General features: G+C 49.7%; 1 protein-coding gene across 2 annotated transcripts in view; it reads left to right on the forward strand.

The window, feature by feature from the left end:
• Window positions 1-653: 653 nt before the first annotated feature.
• The window catches only part of PLXNA3 (plexin A3), a 314,146-nt gene continuing 291,643 nt past the window's right edge, over window positions 654-23,156 (forward strand). For both annotated transcript variants that reach the window (XM_029610331.1, XM_029610339.1), the window contains exons 1-2: window positions 654-893; window positions 11,787-13,047. In XM_029610331.1, coding sequence (XP_029466191.1) covers window positions 11,881-13,047 — 1,167 coding nt within the window. In that variant the 5' untranslated portion in view covers window positions 654-893; window positions 11,787-11,880. The remainder of the gene's footprint in view (window positions 894-11,786; window positions 13,048-23,156) is intronic.

A 23,156-nucleotide genomic window follows, 5' to 3' on the forward strand; every position in this document is an offset into this window, starting at 1 on the left:
TCCGGATTCAAGAAAGCATGGGACAAGGGCAGGCGACCACTGAGGGAGTGGTGGGGATTGTAGAGCTGAACAGTTGTTGTGGGTGGGCTGATAAAATAGGCCGTGTGGTCTCTTTCTGCTGTCACGTTTCTATATTTCAATTAATGTAATGAAATAAACGCAATAGATATAAAAGCAATAAATAAATGAAATAGCTAAAATATTTATATCAATAAAATCAAAATGTAAACTCATGAACAAATATAAATAGCTAGCAGATGCATTTGCAAGTCTCATAGTTTTAAAGGCGCTTTAAATAATAATAATAATACAGTGAGAAACCACCACGCGGTGCTGGAGATTTGGATTTATGAGTGGATTGAACCACTCTGGGGCCATGCATAGTGCAGAGGAGAGCAGCTTTTCTATTTTTTTCTTTTGAGTTTGTTAGACTTTGATTTGATTTGGAGACACAATTTGGGGATAAAACAGTTTTTTTTTTAACTGAGGGACCCAGAATGGTATGTATTTGTAAGGGGCCGGGGAGGGGAGAGTTGATAATTTTCTGGCTGCCCCTATTTCACTCCTTCCGTGCATCCAGAATTGGTATGATCCACCTTTAAAAGCAGCCGGCTAGGCAGGCTGGAAGCTCAGTAGTCGCCGGAGGCGCTGATGGCGTCTTGTTCCTTGGTGCGCATGCGCACAGGGAGCGAGAGCGGCACGCGCGCACTGAACTAGCGTCTCGCGCTCCTACTTTACCAGGGCGATCTTCTGTTGCTTTGCACTTGGCGGCATGCTCTTAGCAGTCGTAACAGCAGCAGAATAGGATAACAAACTGATTGCAAATAATAATAATAATTTTATTAATTTAAAAAAATCCAGTAAAAGCAAGAACTGCACCAGCTTCAGCACAGGTACCCATCCCTGCTGTTCTGCACGTAGTTATGCTATTTTTCTATGTTTCTTGTTTAGTCCACTTTAAATAATTGTTTAACATTAGTTGTAATAATTTAGTATTATTATTACATGTTTTTACTGCTAATTATGATTGTTTCTGGCTCTCGTGGTAGATGTTGCTGTCTTTTTGTGTTGCCGGGGGAATGGAATGCTATATTTATTTTTTGAATATGGGAAGAAGGATAGAGGTGTTGGTTGCGGTTGGGGGGCTGCAGTGTACAGGATGCACTGCACTGTGTTCTTCCCTCCCCTGGATTGTTAGTGCATTGTTTGTTTGAAGAGTCTCTAGCCTGGAAGGGCATTTCTGATTCTGGTGGCGTTTGTGTGTATGTGTGTGTGTGTGTGTGTGCTCATTGCCATAGCTCGGCTGATTTTGCTTAGTTGGTGGCGATGTTTGGGTGCTTTTAGAGGATGCTGGGATGATGGAGGAGGGCATGGCAAGGATGGAAGGATTGGATGGAGGGATAGAGGAATGAGTTGGATGGGGAGCCAGAAAAGATGAGGATGGGAGAATGGGGACAGACAGGATGAAGGGTGAGAGAACGTGGACAGACAGGAGAGTTGTGGGAGAGGATGGAGAGGACAGTGGATGGAGAGGATGAAAAGGAGAATGGATGGGGAGGGCAAAAGGGGGTGAAGGTGGGGAGAGAAGACAGTGAATGGATGGAATGGTGAGCTGGAAGCGGTGGGGGTGAGGGATTGAGATGGGGGTGGCGGTATCATACACCCCTTCCCTTCACAGAGGATGCCCCTCTTCCCTTTTAAGGCTGCACTGCTTCAGGTAGCACTCGTGCTATGGGGCCAGGGTCGGGGGAGAAGCAGGAGCTTGCAAGATTGACTCTCCAGGCTGGGCTTGCCTTTCTCTCTTCTTTTTATGGTCATTTTTCCAACCTGACGTTATTTATTTTGCTGAAATCCTGGAATTGTGTATAAATTCCAGCTCGCTTGGCACCCGCCACTGCCTTGTGCTCTCGTGCACTTAAGAACTTCCTCCAAACCCTGATCTTGGCGTAAAAAGAAAGCAATCTATAGTGTGTGTATATTTCTTCTTCTATAGAGAACTTGGTGCCATTCCACCCTTGTGTGGGTGTGTGTGTGTGTGTATATATATATATATATAAATCTTGTGTATGTGCTTAGATATTTATAGAGAGACAATGTATCGATGTGTTTGCATGTTTATATCATAATTACTACTGTAAATACATCCTGATTTGTGCATACAAATGTATTTTCATATCTTGCAGGGTATTGCACTGTAATGTTTTTGCACCTCTATTTAGCAAAATATAAATCTATATCTATATATTTAATTATTTGCATGTCTGGGTGTCTCTCAGCTCGGTCTCCATACTGAGATGGATCAGCCCTTGCTGTGTGTTTTATCCAGCCCTTTTGGCTAGAAATGGCCAGGATCTCCTTGCCTGGCATGGCGACTGATTTTACCCGGAGGCTGAGGATAAATCTGGGGGCTATGAGAGCCATAGATCCATTTTGGAAGTCAGGAATGAATGCAGGCTCTCTTCCATGGCGGCTCTGTTTGATTCCTCTTTGGACGCCTCCTTGGGTTCCCGAGGAGTCTCTCCTTTCTGGCCCCTGGTTTTCTCCCCTCTTGGGGGGGGGGGGGGGGGGGGGGGGGGCTGTGTCTGAGCGCTCCCGGCGCATGCAAATCCCCTCCTGTAGTGCCGTCTCCGTCCCACCATCCTAGTGCTCTCCCTTCTTACTGTATGGCAGTCTATTCTTTTTGACCCTGTCGCCCCTTTCAGTCTGTTTTGCCTGTCAATGTTGTCTTTTATTTCATGTTATACTCCAAACTCTCCCCCCCCCCCTTTTGCTCATCAGATTTGAAAGACTTTCATGTACTATTGATTCCCTGATTTTTTTTCTCTCTCTTTGTCACAGTTAAATAATTTATCTTCTGCCGTCTCAAATGCTTTCGTTCACTGCTTTGGCTTTTATTTGGCTGGGGGACAGGGGGCACGGGCCCCCTTCCAGTTAGAACACAGAATAAATAGAAAAAATGTGCTAAGGTTTATTGTAATCAGTTTTATTCATCTTTTATTTGGCAGTGAATTATTCCAGTGGCTGCATTTTCCTTCTCGTTTTGTTGGAGAGCGCAGCTCTTCCCTGTTGTTAATTATAAACACCACATGTAGAGCTGGATAGAGAGGGGATTTCTGGCTGCATGAGTGTACACGGCGACACCTTGCAATAACACCTCCGGCTTATCGAGTCGCCCTGGATGTGAAGTCATTCTGCACACAGCGCCACCTCACTATAGCGCTCCCATGGACGTACAGCTGTGTGCTTTTGTTGCTGGTGGTGGCAGCTGGTTTTGGGTCACAGCATGTTTCAGGGGAATAAAATATTCTGATTTGGGGCTGTCTTGGCTGTGATTAGCTTTAAGGTTTTTGCCTCCATTCGGCATGTGTGTGCGAGATCTGTTTCTCACCAGAGAGCCATCACGCACGGCCCTTTTTTCCTTACTCTTCTGACTCTCATCAGGTTGTCCTCGTGCACAGCCCTTTCTCCCTTGCAGCTGTCCTCGGGACACCAGCATTAATACCGCCGCTTACCTTCCCCCTAGGGAGGGGAGTTGTTTAGTTAGCTGGAGGCTGGCCTATATGCGTCTATTAACTCTTTAAAATGCCCCTCTGCTGAAAAAATAAATAAATAACCACTGCAGAAAGGGAGCTGGGTGTGTCTCTGCTCTGGGGTTTCTGGCTCACATGTGCGTGAATTTACTGGGTACACATTACACATCACATTGTCACGCAGTTGCTGCAGAGTAGCAATGGACGAGGAAGCTCCGGATGTGTTCTGTACTGGTATTAGTCTTCCTCTTGTGACATTCCCTTTGGGTGATGCCCGCGTATGTGTGTGTCTGATCCGTAACTCCCAAGGCAGATCTGCTGCTCAGTTTACCAGTTGCAAATCACCTTCTTAAAAAAAACATTAACAACAAAAGAAACCTTCCATCTTTTCAGGATGGAGACAGACTCAGAAAACATAGGATGTTTTCCTTCTCCCGGGATGACCTCATTGACTGTGGTCCATCAGTTCCTCAGCTAATGGTGCTGGTGACATCATGCCAGAAAATGAAGCCATTTCATAGCCTCCTGCTTGGTTTGAGCTGCGCGGTGACAGATTTGTGGCTTTTTAACCCCTCTACCCTGTACATTGCCCTTGGGGGAGCGCTTCTACAGCTTTTGGTGTGGATCTGCCCCTTTAAGTTGGGATAAACCATACACACGCCGCAGGCCTTGCTTGCCAAATTAAAGCTCAGAATGAGCGATAGGACAAGCTGTAATTCATAATTTGAGATTTACAGAAATTGATTAGCGAGTTGGGTTTTTTTTTTTTTTTTTTTTTTTCCTCTTGCTTTGAACTGTGGAGACAGCAGCTTGTGGAGATTTTTCGGGGTTTTTTTTTTCCCATTCAATCTTGTTTAGAGCTGTTATTGATTACAGCAAAAATGAAAAAAAAAAAACAACTATAAATTTGAGGAAACATAAAAAGCATAGCTTTTCAGAAATAAATTGTTTAGCTAATCGAGGTGAGACTGGCCAAGATGAATTTCCAAAAGATTTCTGAATCTAGGAAATTAATGTGCTAGAGAGAGGTATTTTACATATATTTTGTTTGAAATCATGGACTATTTTCCTTGATGTTGTAGTTTGTACGAGGGTGAAGGGATGAAGAAAAAGACAGATTTCAATTCTCCCTGCTGTATTCTTGCTTTACCTGTATCAGGATAGCTGGATAGACAGGAAGGGGGACCTTCATGGTGGAGGGAGTAGACCCAGGTGAAGAAAGAGCTGTTACAGTATGGCAGGTGGTTAGAAAGGGTAAGGTTGAAATCTTCTGTCTCTGTGTAGCAGCCTGCATGGAATTCATTTTTTTTTTTGGGGGGGGGGGGGGGGTCCTAGCAGTTTCCTCCTGCTCTTATCGGTCTCCAGCTGAGCCGAAGCAGGACTAAGGAGCTGGCATTATCAGCCTTCTTTCACAGCTGGGCCGGAGACCATGCAGTAGGTCTTCTTCTAGAACCCTGCAGTCGTGGGTCCCCAAATCCGGGCACTAGGTGTTGCCATTGCAAACTACTGACTGCCCCCCCCCCCCCCCCATCCTACACAGGGGCTGTGAGCCACCCGTGTGGACTCCTGGCGAAGATCAGCACAGCGGCACACTCCCTACCCCTTGACTGAGGGGGGGGGGGGGGGCCTATATTCATTGCACTTGCCCGGCTCAGTCTGCCACATAAGTCTGACAAATGCCGGGATTTAAAAATCCTGACAGTCTGCCTGCCCCTGACGGAGCCGGATAACTTGTTATCTGGCTAAAAAACCGTATCCAGCTATGTCTGGGGCATTCCGGGACGGAGTACCCTTATCTGGCTATTAGCTGGATAATCCCTATTTTCTGCCTTATCCAAACTAACAGCGTCGTTCATCAAAATGGGATGGGCCGTTAGGGGAGGGGTTAAACATTTTTTGATGCTGGTATCGCTGTGGGCGATAATGTTTTACACATTATTGCTGGCAGTAGTGCTGGAATTAACTACACCTTTCCCATTGGCGCTATGGGGGCGATAGTGGGCAGCGGATGGGATGCGGCTGCCGGCTCAGTATCGCCACCCCCCACCCCTATTTTTTTTCACGACTCATCATTCCGCTATATTTATTTATATATTTATAGCGGAATGATGAATCCCGGGTTAAAGTAGCTGGTTAACTTTGGGACAGCTGAAGAGGGGATAAACTTATCCCATTGACTTTAAGATAGCCGGGTATATTCCGCTATATGCCCATGCCACTGAGTATCCTGGCTAGGTTAGCCAGATAAGTTTAAGGCACTGAGTACTTAAGTAATGGATACATTCAGATGTGAGATAGATTTGCAGGTAAATAGGTGAGAAGTGGGGTACATTAGATAGGAATAAAGAGGTGGGTAAAGTGGGTATAAGTTGTATCTATATACATATAGTTAAGAAGTAACTTGAACACCAACTATCGGGCTGATACAGGAAAGTTTGCGGGAGAGCTGGCGAGCGCCCGCTTTCCCGGCGCACACACAGGCCAGTGTCCTGTGCACGTGATTCAGTAAACTAAAATATTTAAACTAGCGCGTCCCTAGCTCCTCTTTTTCGACAGGAGCGGCGGCTGTCAGCCGGCGTCGGTTCTCGAGCCCGCTGACAGCCACGGGTTCAGAAACCGGACGCCGGCAAAATTGAGCCTCCGGTTTTCAACCCACGAGCCGCGGGCTGCTTTTACTTTTTTTTTTTTTTTTACTTTTTTTAACTTTTGGGACCTCCGACTTAATATCGCCATGATATTAAGTCAGCGCTGGGGAAGTGCTTTTCTGTGCACTTCCCCGGCGCCGACAGAAATTAACGCCTACCTTTGGGCAGGCGCTAATTTCTGAAAGTAAAATGTGCGGCTTGGCTGCACATTATACTTACTGTATCGCGCGGGAATGACTGTTGCATTTGCATGTTGCGGGCGCTGTCTCGGGGGGGGGTTAGACGTGCATTTTTGATGCGCTATTACCCCGTACTGAATAAGGGGTAAAGCTAGCGCGTTGAAAATGCGCGTCCAAATGCCGGTTAACAGTGCGCTCCACCGGAGCGCACTGTACTCTTTCAGCCTGTGTGTGAGAGATGTTAAGAATCAGTTGGATAGAGGTAGCCCGAAAGTGGCCAAACCTTGTGGAGTTTGCCATCAGGAATGCTTCTTGTGGGTGGGCACTGGAGGACGAGTCTCTGTGTGGAGTCGAGGGGAAGACCTGGCTAAACAGTCAAACCCGATTCTCCTTTTTCTGCAAGGTGAGGTAAGCGAGTTTCCTCCCAGTTTGCCAGCGTTGGTGGTGCTCGGAGTAGCTGAGTGTGCAAAGTCTCGTGCAGTTAGTCTAGCCGAAGCCGGTGGAGGGGGAGGAGAGAAGGGCCTGTTGGTAGGATCATTGCTTCCTCCTAGGGGGGTGTAGAAGAGCAGCGGTTGGGAAGGATATTCAGGGGCAGGTTGATTCACACATCTGAAGCCCAAAACAAAGTCATTTCTGCATGTAAAGGTCAATCAGAGTGCGACCAGAGGTCATTTCAACACACACACACACACACACACACACACACACACTCCCCTGTATATGTGTGCACCTTTTTAAAATATATATTTTTGCTTCCAGAAGCTGAGGGCAGTGTAGAGCATGAAAGGTGACTGCTGGGTGATTATTGCATCGCCTCCTTCCCAGAGCCCCTGGTTCTGCTGGGGACCCAGTTCCCTGATGCTGCTGACAGATGAAGGGGGGTGAGGGGGAAGGGTAGAATTTACAGGGATTAACACCTCCTCCTTGCCTTGTATAAACACTGGTGTTAGCAGCTAATACTCCCCTAGCCCCAGCAGGAATGTGGTCCTTATTGTAAATGGTGGTGGGGGGAGGGAGAGAGAGAAGGAGACAAGTTAATTTACTGTTTATGGTGGGGAACGGGTAGATCAGAGGTTACTGCTGTCTCCCTCCCTGTATAAATTAGGAAGGAAACCAGTCCCTTTGTACACCTGTGAGCTGAAGCACTCAACCTGTAGGGTGGGGGGGTGCCGGGACCCCAGGAGTGTAAGGGGAGGAAGGGGGGGACAACTCCGGCATTTCAAATCTGTCACCCTCCTCCCCTTGCAATACTTTGAGCTCAGTTCCTTCTGAGTCAAATCATCTCTTCCAGCTGCTGTGGTGAAAAGCTTTCATTACATCTATATTTTTATATCATTTTATAGTCTTGAGTGTAAAAACAACATTTTTTTTTAAAACCTAGGCTCCAGCCAAAATTTTTAGGAGCCAGGAAACTTTTTTTTTTTTTTTTTTTTAAAGTGCATTTTTTTGTTTCATTGTAATTTTTTTTTCCCTGCTTTGATTTTCTTGTCTCTCTCTCTCTCTCTCCCCCCGACCAAGCAAGCGTTTCTCCCCACTGCCAACCCATCCCTCTGGCTTTTCCCCTGTCGAGTGGCCCTGCAGCGGCAGTTGCTTGGGCCCGCCTGTGTTGGTGATTCCCAGGCTCCGCATCGATGCTTTTTCAGCCCTGCCGGCCTCTGCCAAGCCATGCCAGCAGTCACTGCCGATGCTGGCACCGCGAGATTTCGGCGTAAATTGAGCCTGGCAGCTGCAGGCCATAATAATACTGCTGATGAGTGGCGTGGTGTGGAGGGGGGTAGTGGTGGTGGAAGGGAATGTTGTGTGCAGTGTGGTGTGGGAGGCTGACCCTCGTGGTGGGGGGGTGCGTCGTGAGGTAAGGCAGCCTTCGGGAGAAGGGGCAGAGCAGAAGAAAGCCTGGAGGAGGTGGCGGGCAGTGGAAGGCTACATGGGGATGGAGAGGTCAGGGGAGATAAAAGAAAGAGAAGTTTTCAAAGGCTAAAAAGGGATGGAGGGGTGCGAAGGGAAGAAGGAAGAAAAGAAGGGCGTGAAGAGGAAATAGATGGAGGGGAGAGGAACTGGCGGATGAGAAATTTGGGAAGGGGTGAAAGAAGGGAGAGATGTGGGGTGAAATATTTAATGGCGAGGGTGAAAAAGAGACTGGGAGAACAGGGGCAGTCCAGAGGAAATTAGGTACTGGTAAGAGGAGAGAGAGAGAGGGGGGGAATTCTCTCCTGACTCCACAGGGTTGTGTTGGCGGGGATGTGGACGTCCAGGCTCCTAACATTCATGCCTGGTGGTCCTGTGACTTTATTGTGGCTTTTTGGTGATGTGTTATGGCGGTTTGTCGCCTTATCTTGGGAAAGGAGATAGCCATCACCCCAGAACTTTGCTTGCTGGGGCTACTGGGGACGACGACATAATCTCACTACCTCGCAGAGGAGACTGGCAGACCGTTTAATACAGGCTGGGAGATTTACGATAGCTCTAATGTGGAAGTCGGCTCCCACTCTGAGGCGCTGGCAGGGTCAGGTTCATGAAACTGCTCAGGTGAAGACGCTTACCCATATGCTAAAACGTGTCATGCAGTTATATGATAAAATCCGGTCTCCCTGTTGGGCATATCGGAATAACCATCCCTGCTGAGGACTGCAACATGGACCTCGTGTTTGGGCTGTGATGTGCTTGTTTGTTTATCTGTATGTAACCTCCATGTCAGTTCGATCCATTCTGCTTAACATTTTGATTTTTGCTCCCTTCAGGGGGGGTGGGGGTGGTGGAGATATCACTGTTGTTCTAATGAAGGATTCTTTCCCTTCTCTTCTTTTCTCTGCGTGGTTGTCGGCTAAAATAAAGAGTTATTAAAAAAAAAAAAAAGGAGAGAGAAAGGGAGGAAAGGAAGCGAGACCAAAGGGAATACAAAAAGCAGAAAATGCGGAAATGAACTGGAAAATGAAAAAAAAAGTTATTCTGTCACAGAATGGGTGGGAAAATATCTACTGTAGTATTTAGCAAAATGTATTAATTATTACATGGATTTAAAAATGATAGATTTCCATTGTAATTCTGTTCCATATTGAATTAAAGCCGCTGGGCACTGGGGCCTTGCTTGATGAAGGTCTTCCTTCTAGCAGGGCCCGAGAATAAGAGCTTCCTGGCCCGCTAACACCAGGTCACTGCTAAACCTCCTCCCCTCCCAGGAGCGTGGAGTGCAGACATGATCTCAGATCATTGATTTGGATGGATTTTGGATTTATTAATAATAATAATAATAATAATAATAATGACTAGGCCTGTGCTTAGAAGAGGTAGGGCCCTGCCTCACACTCTTAAGGGCCTGGATTACCAAGGCTTTTCCCACCCCCCCCCATTCTGTGTCTTCGGGAGAAATGAGGCCCTGAAGCTTGCACTTGAGGCAATGGAGGGTTAAGCGACTCCCCCCAAGGCCACAAGGAGCCCCAGCGGGATTTGAATCCTGGTTCTCAGCCTGCTGCTCTAACCATTAGGCTACTCCTCCACGCCATCACGAGTAAAATTAACAATAATTTCCAGGGTGGTGTTCCAGAAGAATTCTGCAGCCTTAGCTGGGAGGACGTGAATGTGAAATAAGAGGCTTGATGAGATGAAGGGAGGTGGAGGGGACCCTGGCTTGAAGACCTGACCAAATGGAAAATGAGATTCGCTGGTCCCCCGTACTCAGGCATTGGTGGTGGGGAATTTGCTAGTCTGGTACTGGAGGACAGGATAGAGGGCACAAGGGATAGAGAGAAGGAAGAGCAATCTGGGACAATGTTAAAAAAGAAAAAAAAAGGGGGTGGGGGTGGGGTGTCGTGATCTGGAAACCTGGGCAGCACAAAGGGGAAAGGTGAGCACAGAGCGAGCTGGGGGTACCACAGTTGTCAGCTTTTCTACAGAAGCCAGCACTTGAGGGAAGGAGAAGCAGATCGGGACATTCTCTGCTGGCTGGCAGAGCGGCTCCCAAGGTTTCCTGCAGGGGCCCCTGCCGGTAGGTCATAGGGGTCAGGAGCAGAGGGAGAGGAGAAGGCTTTTGATTAAACATGTGCAGGCGTGTGCAGACCAGCCTGCGCCCCGAGAGAGCCGGCCGGGGTAATCACACCCAGCTGGCCATCTCTCTCCCCCCCCCCAGGGTTGGGTGGATCTGGTAATGCATCGTGTTGGGAGAGTGCATTAGTAGGAGCTGCTTGATTAACAAGCTGAGCTCGCCGGCCTATCCTCACGAGTCTGCTTGCTTATTGATTTACAAAGGGGGGTGGGGGGGGGGGGTAGAAGGGAATGCGTGCTAGCGCTAAACATGACAGATTTCTTTCTCCCCCTCCCCCCCCCCCCCTCCCAATCCCTGGATATGATTGATCACGGATTAAACAAGAAAATATACATCTCTATGCAAATAGCCACCTAGGCACTTAGTCACCCACAGGCACACAGTCTTGTGTGTTGCGTCCCTGTGTCACCACACACTGTCTCCTTTTTTTCATATTTTCTCACACACACTTCCACTTGCTCGGGCAGGGCTCTCTCTCACGTGGCCCTCTCTCGTCCGTGTGACATTCTTTCCTGTGCTCTCTCTGGATCAGCTGGTGGTGAGTGAACTGACACCCCTCCCTCCTGGTTTGACCTTCCCCCTGTCTCCTAGAGCTCTTACATGCATGTGAGGAAGGGCAGGAGCGATGAGGCAGATTAACACCCTGTGACTGGTGTCAGCACCACCTTCTGTTCACACTGTGGGTGCCACACTGGGAAGTGTGAATGCAGCTTCCTGAAATACCCAAGGTGGAGGGGGCGGGGGGGGGGAGGTATAGGTGAGGGAGGGGGCTTCACTCTTTTCCCTCATGCTCATCAGGGAGACATGCACAGCCTTTCTCCTCGCCCCTGTCTCATCTGTCCCTCGTCAGAGATCCATCATACTCTTGTTGCCATTCCATCATATTCGGCCATCATCTGGCTCTCATCAGGTTGCTGCTGACAAATGTCGTCCCCTCCCCCCCCCTTTCCACCAACTAAAGCAGCAAAAAGCAGAGTGGTGTGGCCCACAAGTACATTGTGCAGCTCAGGAATCCATTCTTTGCCCCTCTCCCATCTATGCCATGTTAGATCTTCCTGGCGTGTTTAGCCCTAGCTCCTTCCACACATACATAGACCTTTGATTTTAGTACAGAGGTGTCAGGGTCTCATTCTCTGTAACTGACTAGGTACTTATAGCCTGGATTAGCTACTGTTGGAAATAGGATGCTGTGCCTGATGGACCCTTGGTCTGACCCAGTATGGCATGTTCTTATGACCAGGGACTAACAAGAGCTGATGGACCTTGGTAGGTAGGGAGAGAGTGTCATGAGACAGGGGGACTAAGACTTGTGTCAATAACAGAAGCAACTTTTATAAGGGGGCTCTGTCTCTATAGATCCCTACCCTATAACAGACATACTCTTGTCTTCCAGGGACGGCTATCTGAATATGGGAAACAGAGGGATTGAACCTAAACCATCTCAACTTGTCGGCAGCCACTGAGTGGTGACAGATTAATCGGAAGAGATGGGACTTACTGTTGGAGAGCAGACCCTGGGGGTCTTGATGAGTACAGCTCCCCTTCTCCTTTTCCTCTCCCTTCGGCCATACTCCAGCCATGCCATGTTCCAGAACTTTACCGTGATGGACACAAAGCTGACCCACCTGGCTGTGCACCAGCAGACGGGCGAGGTGTACCTGGGGGCGGTCAACCGGATTTACAAACTCTCAGAGAACCTGACAGAGCTGAAAGCCCACCTGACAGGTCCCATCGAGGACAACTCCTACTGCTACCCACCGCCCAGCGTGCGCGTCTGCACTCACCGCCTGGCTCCAGCAGACAACGTCAACAAACTGCTGCTCATTGACTACCTGGGCAAACGGCTAGTGGCCTGCGGGAGCGTCTGGCAGGGGGTGTGCCAGTTTCTGAGGCTGGAAGACCTCTTCAAGCTCGGGGAACCTCACCACCGGAAGGAGCACTACTTGTCGGGCGTGCGCGAGCCCGACTCCATGGCTGGCGTGATTGTGGAGCAAGGGCCTGAGCTGAGCAAGCTCTTCATTGGCACCTCCATTGACGGGAAGTCCGAGTATTTCCCCACGCTGTCCAGCCGGAAGCTTGTGCGGGACGAGGAGAGCACAGAAATGTTCAGCCTGGTCTACCAGGATGAGTTTGTGTCCTCGCAGATCAAGATCCCCTCCGACACCCTCTCCCTCCACCCGGCCTTTGACATTTACTACGTCTACGGCTTTTCCAGCCGCACCTTCGTCTATTTCCTGACCCTGCAGCTGGACACACAGCAGACGCTGCTGGATGCGGCTGGCGAGAAGTTCTTCACCTCCAAGGTGGTCCGCATGTGTGCCACGGACCCGGAGTTCTACTCCTACGTGGAGTTTCCCATCGGCTGCTCCAAGGGCGGGGTGGAGTACCGACTGGTGCAGAGCGCCTACCTCAGCAAACCGGGCCGGCGGCTGGCCCGCTCCCTGGGCGTGCCTGAGGAGGAGGATGTGCTCTTTGCTGTGTTCTCGCAAGGGCAGAAGAACCGGGCCAACCCACCCTGGGAGACGGCGCTCTGCCTTTTCACCTTGAGCGAGATCGACCGGCGGATGAAGGAGCGGGTGCAGTCGTGCTACCGCGGCGAGGGCCGGCTCTCCTTGCCCTGGCTACTCAACAAGGAACTGCCTTGTATCACCACGGTGAGTGCTGCACTCTTCTTACTAGGGCTGTGGGTTGGGGGAGAAGCCAGTGAAGGTATGGGAGCGAGGCGCAAGATGGAACTGGCCCCGTTATCTCCTGCGCGCTTTGTGGCAGTGCACACCCTACTTGACCTCCGGCCATCCCCATTACCGTTGCCTTTTGTATCTGCCCCAGGAGTGCTTGGATTCTGCCACTGTTTTGGTTACTCTGCCACCCCATCCCTTGTTCTGATGTTCTTAGGAAGCTGAATGGGAAATTTACAATTACACACCCATGCATGCGATGAGGCAAAACCCGGACTGGAGCAGCCTGTCCACTTGATCTGGGGGTGAGGTGGGCACCCTGGCTGAGAGAGTTATCTTCAGTAAATGTCATTTATTTATGTGTGATATTCAGGAGTATTTAGAGTCTGGTATTCTAACAGCAATATTGCTCACAGCAGATAACCAAGATAAAAGCATAAATACCATTCTTAAAGCAATAAAAACATAACTAACAATAACCAGAGAAAACAAACGTAACCTAAAAAGAAAAAAAAAAAAACAAGACAGACAACCAGATTAGATCAGCGGACAAAAACCGTGTAAGCCACAGTGGTCAGGCATGCTGTTTGGGCCGAAAGTGGTGGACAAGCCTGAAGGGGGGGGGGGGGGGGGGGGGGCGGGGGGGGGGGGACCAGATTGGAGAAGGGGCCTTGGGAAGTTTTGGGGTTTGTCCAGTTTTTTTCCGTGGCTGAAGAAGGCAGTCTTGTGGGGGATAAGAGCCCCCCGTCCTGCGATATGGCATAAGCATGCGCTTACTGAGTGGAAGCTGATCTCCCTCCACTCCTCCACCGGGGGCCTTCAGGATTAATTGAATGGGAAAACAGTTTAACGGAAGAAGAATTACAAAGGACAAGGGAGCAGTGGAAACCCTGCACCGTGTTAAAGGTAAATGTGAGAGTTGTAGAAGTATAATGTTATTAAAAAATTGATTTTTTTTTTTTCTTAAAACCAGATGAGCTCTTTAAGGAGCTTAGCGGTGCTAATTAAATTCACCCTTCGGTAACTGCCTTGCCATCGACAGACCGTTCTCCACGCTGGGCGAGAGGTGCTGGCCTCTGATCCCCTTAAGTGAGATTGAAAGGGCCGGGGAGGGGGGGGCAGACTGTCTCTTCTCAGAGCTTAGCTGCCACCGGCCTCCTCCCTCCCTCCCTCCCCCTCACCGCTGATACCCCTCACTGCAACCAAAGGGCTTCCAGAGCGTTTCATTCCAGAGCCTTGCCCTTCATCCCTCAAGCTCTGCCTTTCTCTGCCTTTCAGGCCGATACAGAACGGTGCGCTCGGCCGAGCGCACTGTTTAGCTCCCATTTGGCCGCGCGTTTTCGACACGCTATTCTTACCCCTTATACTGTAAGGGGTAATAGCGCGTGGAAAACGCGCGGCCAACCCCCTCGAAACTAACAGCTTGACGAGCCTATCAGTCACCCGCAATACGGAAAGTAAAACGTGCAGCCAAGCCGCACATTTTATTCTCAGAAATTAACGCCTGCCTTTGGCCTTTGGCAGGCCTTAATTTCAGCACCAGGCAAGTGTACAGAAAAGCAGGAAAAAACTGCTTTTCTGTACACCCTCCGATTTAATATCATAGCGATATTATGTTGGAGGCCCCAACAATTTAAAAAAAAAAAAAATCTGCCCGCGGCCCATGGGTTGGAAAACGGACGCTCAACTTTGCCGGCGTCCGTTTTCCGAACCCGTGGCTGTCGGCGGGTTCCACAACCGACGCCGGTAAAATTAAGCGGCGGCTGTCAGACCCGCTGACAGCCGCCGCTTCCGCCGATAAGGAGGCACTAGGGACGCGCTGGTGTCCCCAGCGCCTCCTTATTAGCGCGGGCCTGAATTTAAATAAAGACTCGCACGCCCAGGAGAGGCTCTCCCGCCGACTTTATTGAATGGCCTGTGTTCGTCACTGCCATTTTCTTTTAGCGATAAAGTAAATGTGAGGATAGAGTTCTCCACCCCCACCCCCCTCACTCTTGGTCTTCCTTAGTGGAGTGGCCCCCGTATACTAAGTTGCATTAACTTTGTTAACACACATTAATTAGCTTGTGTTAGCGGCTCATGTTTAAAATGCCATGCAGATGAATTTGGTGTTAATTTTATTAGCAGATGGTGTCGCAGAAACTGCTGGTGTGGTTCGGTTTCTTGTATTGACAGGTCTGGATTCACTTTTGCATATTTTAATATGTGCTAATAGGGAATGAGAGCAGTTTCTTTGGTGTAGGTTTTGTATCTCGTTGCCTTGGCATAGGTTTTCAGCCCTGAAACTCTTGCAAGCTGATAAATGCATATTAAAGGTGCGGTTAATGCATGTGAACCAGATTATGCCTGCTAATAAGTGTTTGGTGTATCTTAAGTCTTTATTACCAATCGTCGTCCTTCCTGGCTTCTCCTTCTCTCCCCTCCTGGAACTTGGCCTGAGTCTGGGCTGGCTTGTGGCTGTCCCTTGTCTCTCGCGCAGCTGGAGCAGGCCGACGCAATATCGGCGCGCGGAAAACTTCGTGCTCGTGATCGAGCGCCCGCTCTAACGCGCGGCGATCGACTTCTCCGGGGCGCCCAATGTTATATTTAAATGGGCTGCCGCGGTGAAAAGGAGGTCGCTAGGGGAAATTGCGTGCCCCTAGCGCCTCCTCGGCAGCGGGCGCCCGGGAGAAGGGGGCTGTCAGCGGGTTAGGAAAACGGACGCTCAATCTTCCTAACCTGACTGCCGGCACACTTTTTTTTTTTTTTTTTTAAGGGATATCCTTTTTCGGTTCCTCCAACTTAATATCAGCTCCTCAAGAATTAACTCCTGCTCCGGGGCCGGTGTTAATTTTTGAGAGTAAATATGTGCGCGTCAGGTGCACATTTTTTTTTTTTTTTTGCATCCGGGGGGGGGGGAAATAGCTAATAGCCTCATCAATATGGATTTACATGCAATGAGCGCTAGCTTGGACATGCGTTTTGGACACGCTAACTCCCATTTTGCATCGGGGATTATGGACGCGATCTAAAACGCGCATCCAGTCGCATATTGAGCCATGCACTGCGGCAAGCACACAGTATTGCATCGGCCTGTAGGTCTTTTAACGCTTTTTTTCTTTTTTTGACCTGGCAGTTTTCTCTTGCTTTTTTGTATTTTCAGCTCAGTCGGAATCAAGGCTTGGATCCTGGCACCCTGATCCTTCATTTCCCACTAACCAGGGATATTTTGCCCCTATTTCCTAGCCCTTCCCAGTTTGCGTTCAGTCCAGTTATTGCGGCGAGGACTGTGGGTGAGGGGCCATACCCCAGGATTCCTTCTGGAACCCCTGTAACGTCCATGGGCACCAGGGGTCTTCTGTAGCCAATGGCCACCCCTCTCTCTCCCATGCCCTCCCCGGGGTGGACTGTGAACACTGCCCCCACAGCATCCCCAGCCCCGGCCACCCTGAGGATCGACACAGGAAACGTCTGCATGACGGTGCACAACACTTGGCCCCTGAACCACTGTGCCAGCCTGGGGCTTGACTTCTAAAGCAACCTCTCTCTGTGCCCTCCTCGGAGGGACTCTTAATACCTCAGGCTCATTTCCTCCACGCTTCTGGAAGCAGAAAAGAAGATGGTGCTGGGGGGGGGGGGGGGGGTGCAAGATAGGTGGTGGCTTAAGCCCCTCTGAATCCTAATCAGACCTCTTCCTGCATAGCCATCCCATTGCTTATTTCTCTTGTTATAAAAATACTCCAGAGGAGGTGCTGTCTGGAGAAGGGGATGGGGGGGATGGGGGAGTGACTCTCATGCCCTCAGGTTCTTTTACAATCTTTCAGATTCTGTCAGCTTTGCTCAAAATAAACTCACAGCTGCCATGGTCTGATGTAATTACTAATCTGGCTTTACCTTTCATACCTGCTCTTTAAACATTTTTAATCGCTTCTCTGGCACGAGGTGGCCATGAGGCACGGTGGCCCTACCGACTCACCCGAGGCCTACTGCAGAGCCAGGGAACCAGCTGGACGTCTTACCACAGCTGCGCACAGGCGATGACTCTTTCCATCGCTGAAGGCAGATCCTCCTGCGCACGGGAGCCGGCAGGCGAGCTGGCGCACCGTGCCCTTCGCCCGCCCTCCACCACCCCTGGCGCGCGGTGCGGGTCATTGGCGTAGCCTCGCTTGATCGCGGCAGGCTTTGGTTCTGCCAGTGTGCGTCGTGTGCAGGCGGGTCAGGTGTCCGCCGCGCTGACCAGTCCGTCCTGCTGGAGTTCCAGATGTGTTTCGGGGGGGGGGGGTGTCTGACTGCACCATTCCGGGGCCTCAGTCATGCCTTGCCAGCTGTCCCTGTTTCGGAGGCACGACTCTGGACCTAAATCTCTTTTGCGATGACTCCCGTGTGACCACATAACGGATGCCTTGGGGCTTCCATCTGCTGTGATCATTCCCTTTTGGCTTGCTGCCTTCCTCCCGATATCAGGTGGTTTAGCCTCAGCCAGTAAGTACTGGCTGTCCTTTGCTGCTGGCTTTCAACCTCCTGTTACTCCAGGACAGCTGTCCTGTAGGATGGGGGGGGGGGGGGGGGGACGGGGACTAGTTTTCTTGGCATGGATGGATTGCTCCTACACTGGACAGGGATACCGTGCTGTGGAGTAGCACAAGGTGAGAGCAGGGCTTCACAGAGTAGCTGGGTTGACGTCCTCCTTTCTGGCGATCAGTTTCTGGAAGACGCTGTTGCGGTCATTGCTGCAAAAACCCAAGGGCGAGGTTCAGTATCGGAGGTGACATTCTCCTAGGCACGAAAGATGAGGGAGCTCTGGGGGGGGGGGGGGTGATTGTATTATCTGATGATCTTAAGGGCCCCAGATAGACAGCCAAGGTGACGGCAAAAAGCCGGAAAGGTTGCTTATGTGCATATGAGGAGGAGGTGATATTGCCTCTATCTAAGGTCCCTGGTGAGCCCTCATTTGGAAGACCGTGGACAGTTTTGGAGGCCGCGCCTTCAACAAGTTTCTACCCTTTTCAAGTCGGTCCAGAGGGTGGCTACTAAAGTGGCCAGCGGTCGTCGTTCTAAAGCATAGGGGGATAGACGAAAAGATCTAAACACGTAGACCCTAGAGCAGGGGTCAGGAACCTTTTTGGCTGAGAGAGCCATAAACGCCACATATTTTAAAATGTAATTCCATGAGAGCCATACAATATGTTTAAAACTAAATACAAGTAAATGTGTGCATTTTATGTAAGATCACACTTTTAAAGTACAATAAGTCTCTGAAAATATTACACCAGGCCTTAAGACACCAATACATCTCCTATTAGGAAAACGGACCAAGTCAGGCTGCTATAGAGTCCTACACAGAAACTACACGCCAGCAGAAAACCTCACCTGAATCACGTGCTGTCCCTCACCTAACATAGAATAAAGAGACCAAAACGCATAACAAGAAGCATGCAGAAAAAACTGAATTGGAAACTGCAACAAGCCAGAGTCTCTGTATGCAGTGTAACAAAGGAAAAAAGAAACATCACCCATCCTTATAAAACAAATCAAGAAATATAAAATCATCAGCAGTAAAACTGTACTAACAAAAAGAACATATTTCGAAACAGCTGATGAGTGGAATATCCAATAATTAAAAACTCATATAAAACATTTCCAGATACCAACAAAATATTTCAAAATAGCAGACACAAAGATCCAGTAATGAAAAATAATAAGGATACAAAATTTTTTTTGCTCTGCATACCTGGGAACGTTTGATATCCAGGTGTCCTGAGATTGTTCTGAATTAGCAGGAGGTGGGGTGGTTTGCTTGGAACTTTCTCCTCTCTCAGTCACATACCAGCGCTCTCTCTCACACTGGCTCTCAATGACACACCTATACACACATGCTCTCAGTCACTCACATATACAAATGTTTTTTCTCTCTCACTTATATAGGCTCTTAATTACACATTTACACACATGCTGTCTATCTTTTCACGCTTACACACACACAGGCTTTCAATCACATAAATACATGCTGTCTTTTTCTCTCACACACAGACTCTCATTCACATGCTTACAAACATGTCCTCTCTTTCTCTCATTTACACACAGGCTCTCAATCACATACTCACATGCTCCCTCACCTAAATCAGCTCTCAATCACACAGACACACATGGTCTCTCTCTCTCATTTAAACACAGGCTCTCAATCACATACTCACATGCTCCATCACCTAAACCAGCTGTCAATCAGACACAGACACACATGATCTCTCTCTTACTTATACACACAGGCTCTTAATCATACATACACATGATCTCTCTCACACACAAAGGATCTCAATCATACACACATACTCTTTCAAACAAACAGGTTTTCAATTACAAACTTACACATACAGGTTCCCAATGGTAAACTTACATTCATGCTCTCTCTCTCACAGGCAGGATCTCAATCACAGACATACTCTCTTTCACATATACAGGCTCTCAATCATTCACATACATGCAATCTCTCACTCACACACACAGGATCTCAAACACACATGCTTGCTCGCTCATTCACTCTCTCTCTCCCCCGGGAACTCGCGGCAGCAGCAGCAGCCACCTCCCAACGCTAACCTCCTTCATTTTCAGCCCTCGCGGAGGCGAAGGCGGAGTCCCATCGGCCGCGGTTGAAGATTTTCATTTTCCTCCGAGCCGCGCTGCAGTCTTCTTCCCGCGCAGGCACCCGATGCTCTCCACTTCCTCTTCCGGGCCGCGGGAAGAAGAGAGCACCGGCGTGCTCTCTTCTTCCCGCGGCCCGGAAGAGGAAGTGGAGAGCATCGGGTGCCTGCGCGGGCACCCGATGACTCCAGCGCTGGCACCCGGCTGACACCCGATGACTCCCGCGCAGGCACCCGGATGACTCCAGTCGGCGTGCTCTCTTCTCCCCCCCCCCCCCCCCGCGGCCCGGAAGAGGAAGTGGTGAGCATCGGGTGCCTGCGCGGAAGAAGAGACCACGCTAGTGTGGTCTCTTCTTCCCGCGCAGGCACCCGATGCTCTCCACTTCCTCTTCCGGGCCGCGGGGGGGGAGGAGAAGAGAGCACGCCGGTGCCGCTGACTCCAGCTGTCCTGCCGCGTTCCGCCCGGGCTGACAGCATTTTAAGCCCGGGCGGCGGAGGACCGGGGAGCAGCTGGGTCAGCGGGGAACCGCGAAGTATGGCGACACGTGTCTGCGAGCCAGATGCAGCCCTCAAAAGAGCCATATCTGGCTCGCGAGCCATGGGTTCCCGACCCCTGCCCTAGAGGAAAGGCAGATAGGGGGAGTTATGACAGAGACATTTAAATATCTTCAAGGCTTGCATGCTTAGCAGGCTTTAGAATGAGGGGTCATGCAGTGAAGTGAAAGGGGAGGTAGGACTCGTATTGCAGAGCGCGTAGTGGACGCGTGGAACATCTTTCCTGTAGAGGTGGTGAAGACAAGGACAGTATCTAAGTTCAGGAAGCCATGGGATAAACCCAGAGGCTCTCTGAGGGCATGGTGGGGATGGGCAGACTGGATAGGCTGTATGGTCATGTTTCTATGACTTTCCCTGTTACTTCCTCTACAAGTGCTTTGGAGGAAAGTGTGTGGTGCGGTGTCATTCCCTTTATGGGTGTGTGTGTGTGTATGTGTGTGTGTGTGTGGGGGGTCATTGAATTTCCATTCTAGGAGGTTGTTAGTTTCCACTCGATTTCTCACTTATGTACTAATTGATGACGGCAGAAAAGAACAAACTGGCCCATCCAGTTTGCCTGGTTGTTCTGTCCACACTGCATAGGATGCATCCCAGCTATCGGCCAGAGAATGTGACTGCTTATGTGTATCCCTCCTTATTCATGGCAGTTTGTCATCTTTCTCCTATGTATATTACCCTCTTGGATAGATGAGCCTGCACTCCTCTAGTTGTCCTCTAGCACTCCTGCCTTCCCAAGCCTAACCACAAGCTTCGTAATAATCTAAATCGCCAGCAGTGTTAGCGTGGCTGTTGCCCAGACATCTGGCCAGCTGTGTCCCTGTGGTAATTCTGGACAGGTAGCTCGCCTCCACCGACCTGCTGCACTGAGCCGGTTCGACCCAAGACATGCACAGCTTGCCAGACAGACCTGGCGACATGAACACCTGCATTCGGCTAGGCATGCTAGGGCCTGATATTCAACGCCGCTTAACCACTTAAACTCTGATTTAAAGGACGTTAACAGGCTTAAGTGGCACCGTTTGAATAACCGTGCATGATCAGCAGCTGCCACTCAGCAAGCTAACATTTTATCCAGCTAAAATGTTAGCTGGCTAAGTGAGGGGCAGAAATCACAAATACAAATAGCGGGGCAGGCCAAGGACATTCTGGGGCACTGAGCCATTTTGTGCAGTTTACTTAGCGGGATAGACATTTATGTGCAGGCAGATAGCAGCTGAGTGTATCGGTCCTCTAGTTGTTATTGTACTTGAAGCTTGGCAGACAGACCTGGCTGTGTGGTTGTCTGCATTTTCCTACCAGGACTGCTAGCATTTCATATTACCCACCTTGTCATTCGTTTTGGCAGCCCCTACCCTCGTTGAATCATTTGAGCAGGGTACTTTAAACACTTCAGCACATGCCACTAGCTGGTGCTTCCTCTCTCTTCACCTTTCTTGCCACCAAAGATCCTCTGAACTTACCCCCATGCCTTCTTGGAATCTATCACTGCTTTAGCCTCCGCACCTGCTTCCTTGAGGGTGTTCACGCATCCACCGTCCTTTCTGGGGGGAAAAAAAATATATATTTGCAGATGTTGCTCCTGAGTTTGCTCCCTTGCAGCCTCATATTATGACCAGGACTCCTGGTCTCCCACGATGCCATGGGAAGGGCTGCAAAATCTGGCTTTTCCCTTGGACATTTTGCTGGCCCCAAGCAGAATCGCCACAGGAGACCAGGGGAGCTGGTCCTGTCAGGTCATGTAGGGGAGGTGAAGGGTGGCTCCCCCACGGTGGCACTTTCAACCCCTGCTGCCATCAAACCTGCTCCTGGTCTTCCCACCCCCATGCTTTGATCACGTGGCAAAGAGGCACAGGACAGCGGTGGAACGCTGGGCCCACGTATTCCTCTGCTGCCTGGGCCCGAGTGCTGTTTTCAACCCCAGAACTCTATGCAGGATACTGTACAGGCCCAGGGAGCAGAGGTGGAGCATATCCCCGATGTGCTGTATGATCAGCTCTGGAAGGCTTGGTGGGGAGGGGGGGAGTTGTTAGAGGCAGGGGGGATAAGGGAAAGAGGAGATGGGGGGCGGGGTTTGTGTGAAACAGGGGGAGGGGCTTGTGAGTGGGGATTATAGGAAGGGGGCTGGGAGATAGGTTGTGTGATGGCGTGGCTGGGGGGAGTTGACTAGAAGAGAATGGTAGTTGTGTGACAAGGGGTACTGGGGAATCGGGATTGGTGTGAAAGAGTTGCCGGTGAAGGGTGGATGCAGATGTGTATGTGTGTGTTCAAGCCGGTGGAACAGGGACAATAAAATAATTGGGGGTGGATAGAGGAAAGGAGAGAGAGAAAGTGAGAAGGGTGATAGAAAAAGTGTATGGAGAAGGAAAGATGAGGTTGGCATTTGAGGGGGTGCAAGGCTGGAACCGGGGGGGGACGACACCTTTCCCTCTCTCCTCTTCTTTCCAGATTCCCCCCACCCCAGGATCTCTGGATCTCCTGTTCTCCTTCTCCCTTCCCTGAAGTCCTCTGCCTATCCTCCTCCACATCAATGCCTGAAATTATCCACCCATTAAACCAGGGGTGGCCATCTCTGTTACTCAAGAGCCACAAATAGCTTGCATGAGATAGATTTGCATGCACTGCCTCCACGTTATACAAATCTATCTCATGCATATTCATTATGAATATTCTGAAAACCAAGCCTGTTTGTGGCACTTGACCAGAGTTGGCCACGCCTGCATTTAACATTTAACTCCCAATACAAAATCAAAGGTTTGGATAAAAAGCAAGTTTGGTAAACAACTTTATTTTTATTATGCAAAATAAATGTACATTATTTATTATGCAAAATGATTCAAATATATGCAAATGTGCCACATAAATACCACAGAATTTCCTAACGCTTCAGAATCTACTTTGATCTGTTGCAGGAAA

This window comes from Rhinatrema bivittatum, chromosome 1 (assembly GCF_901001135.1).
Source record: "Rhinatrema bivittatum chromosome 1, aRhiBiv1.1, whole genome shotgun sequence".
Classification (NCBI taxonomy): domain Eukaryota; kingdom Metazoa; phylum Chordata; class Amphibia; order Gymnophiona; family Rhinatrematidae; genus Rhinatrema; species Rhinatrema bivittatum.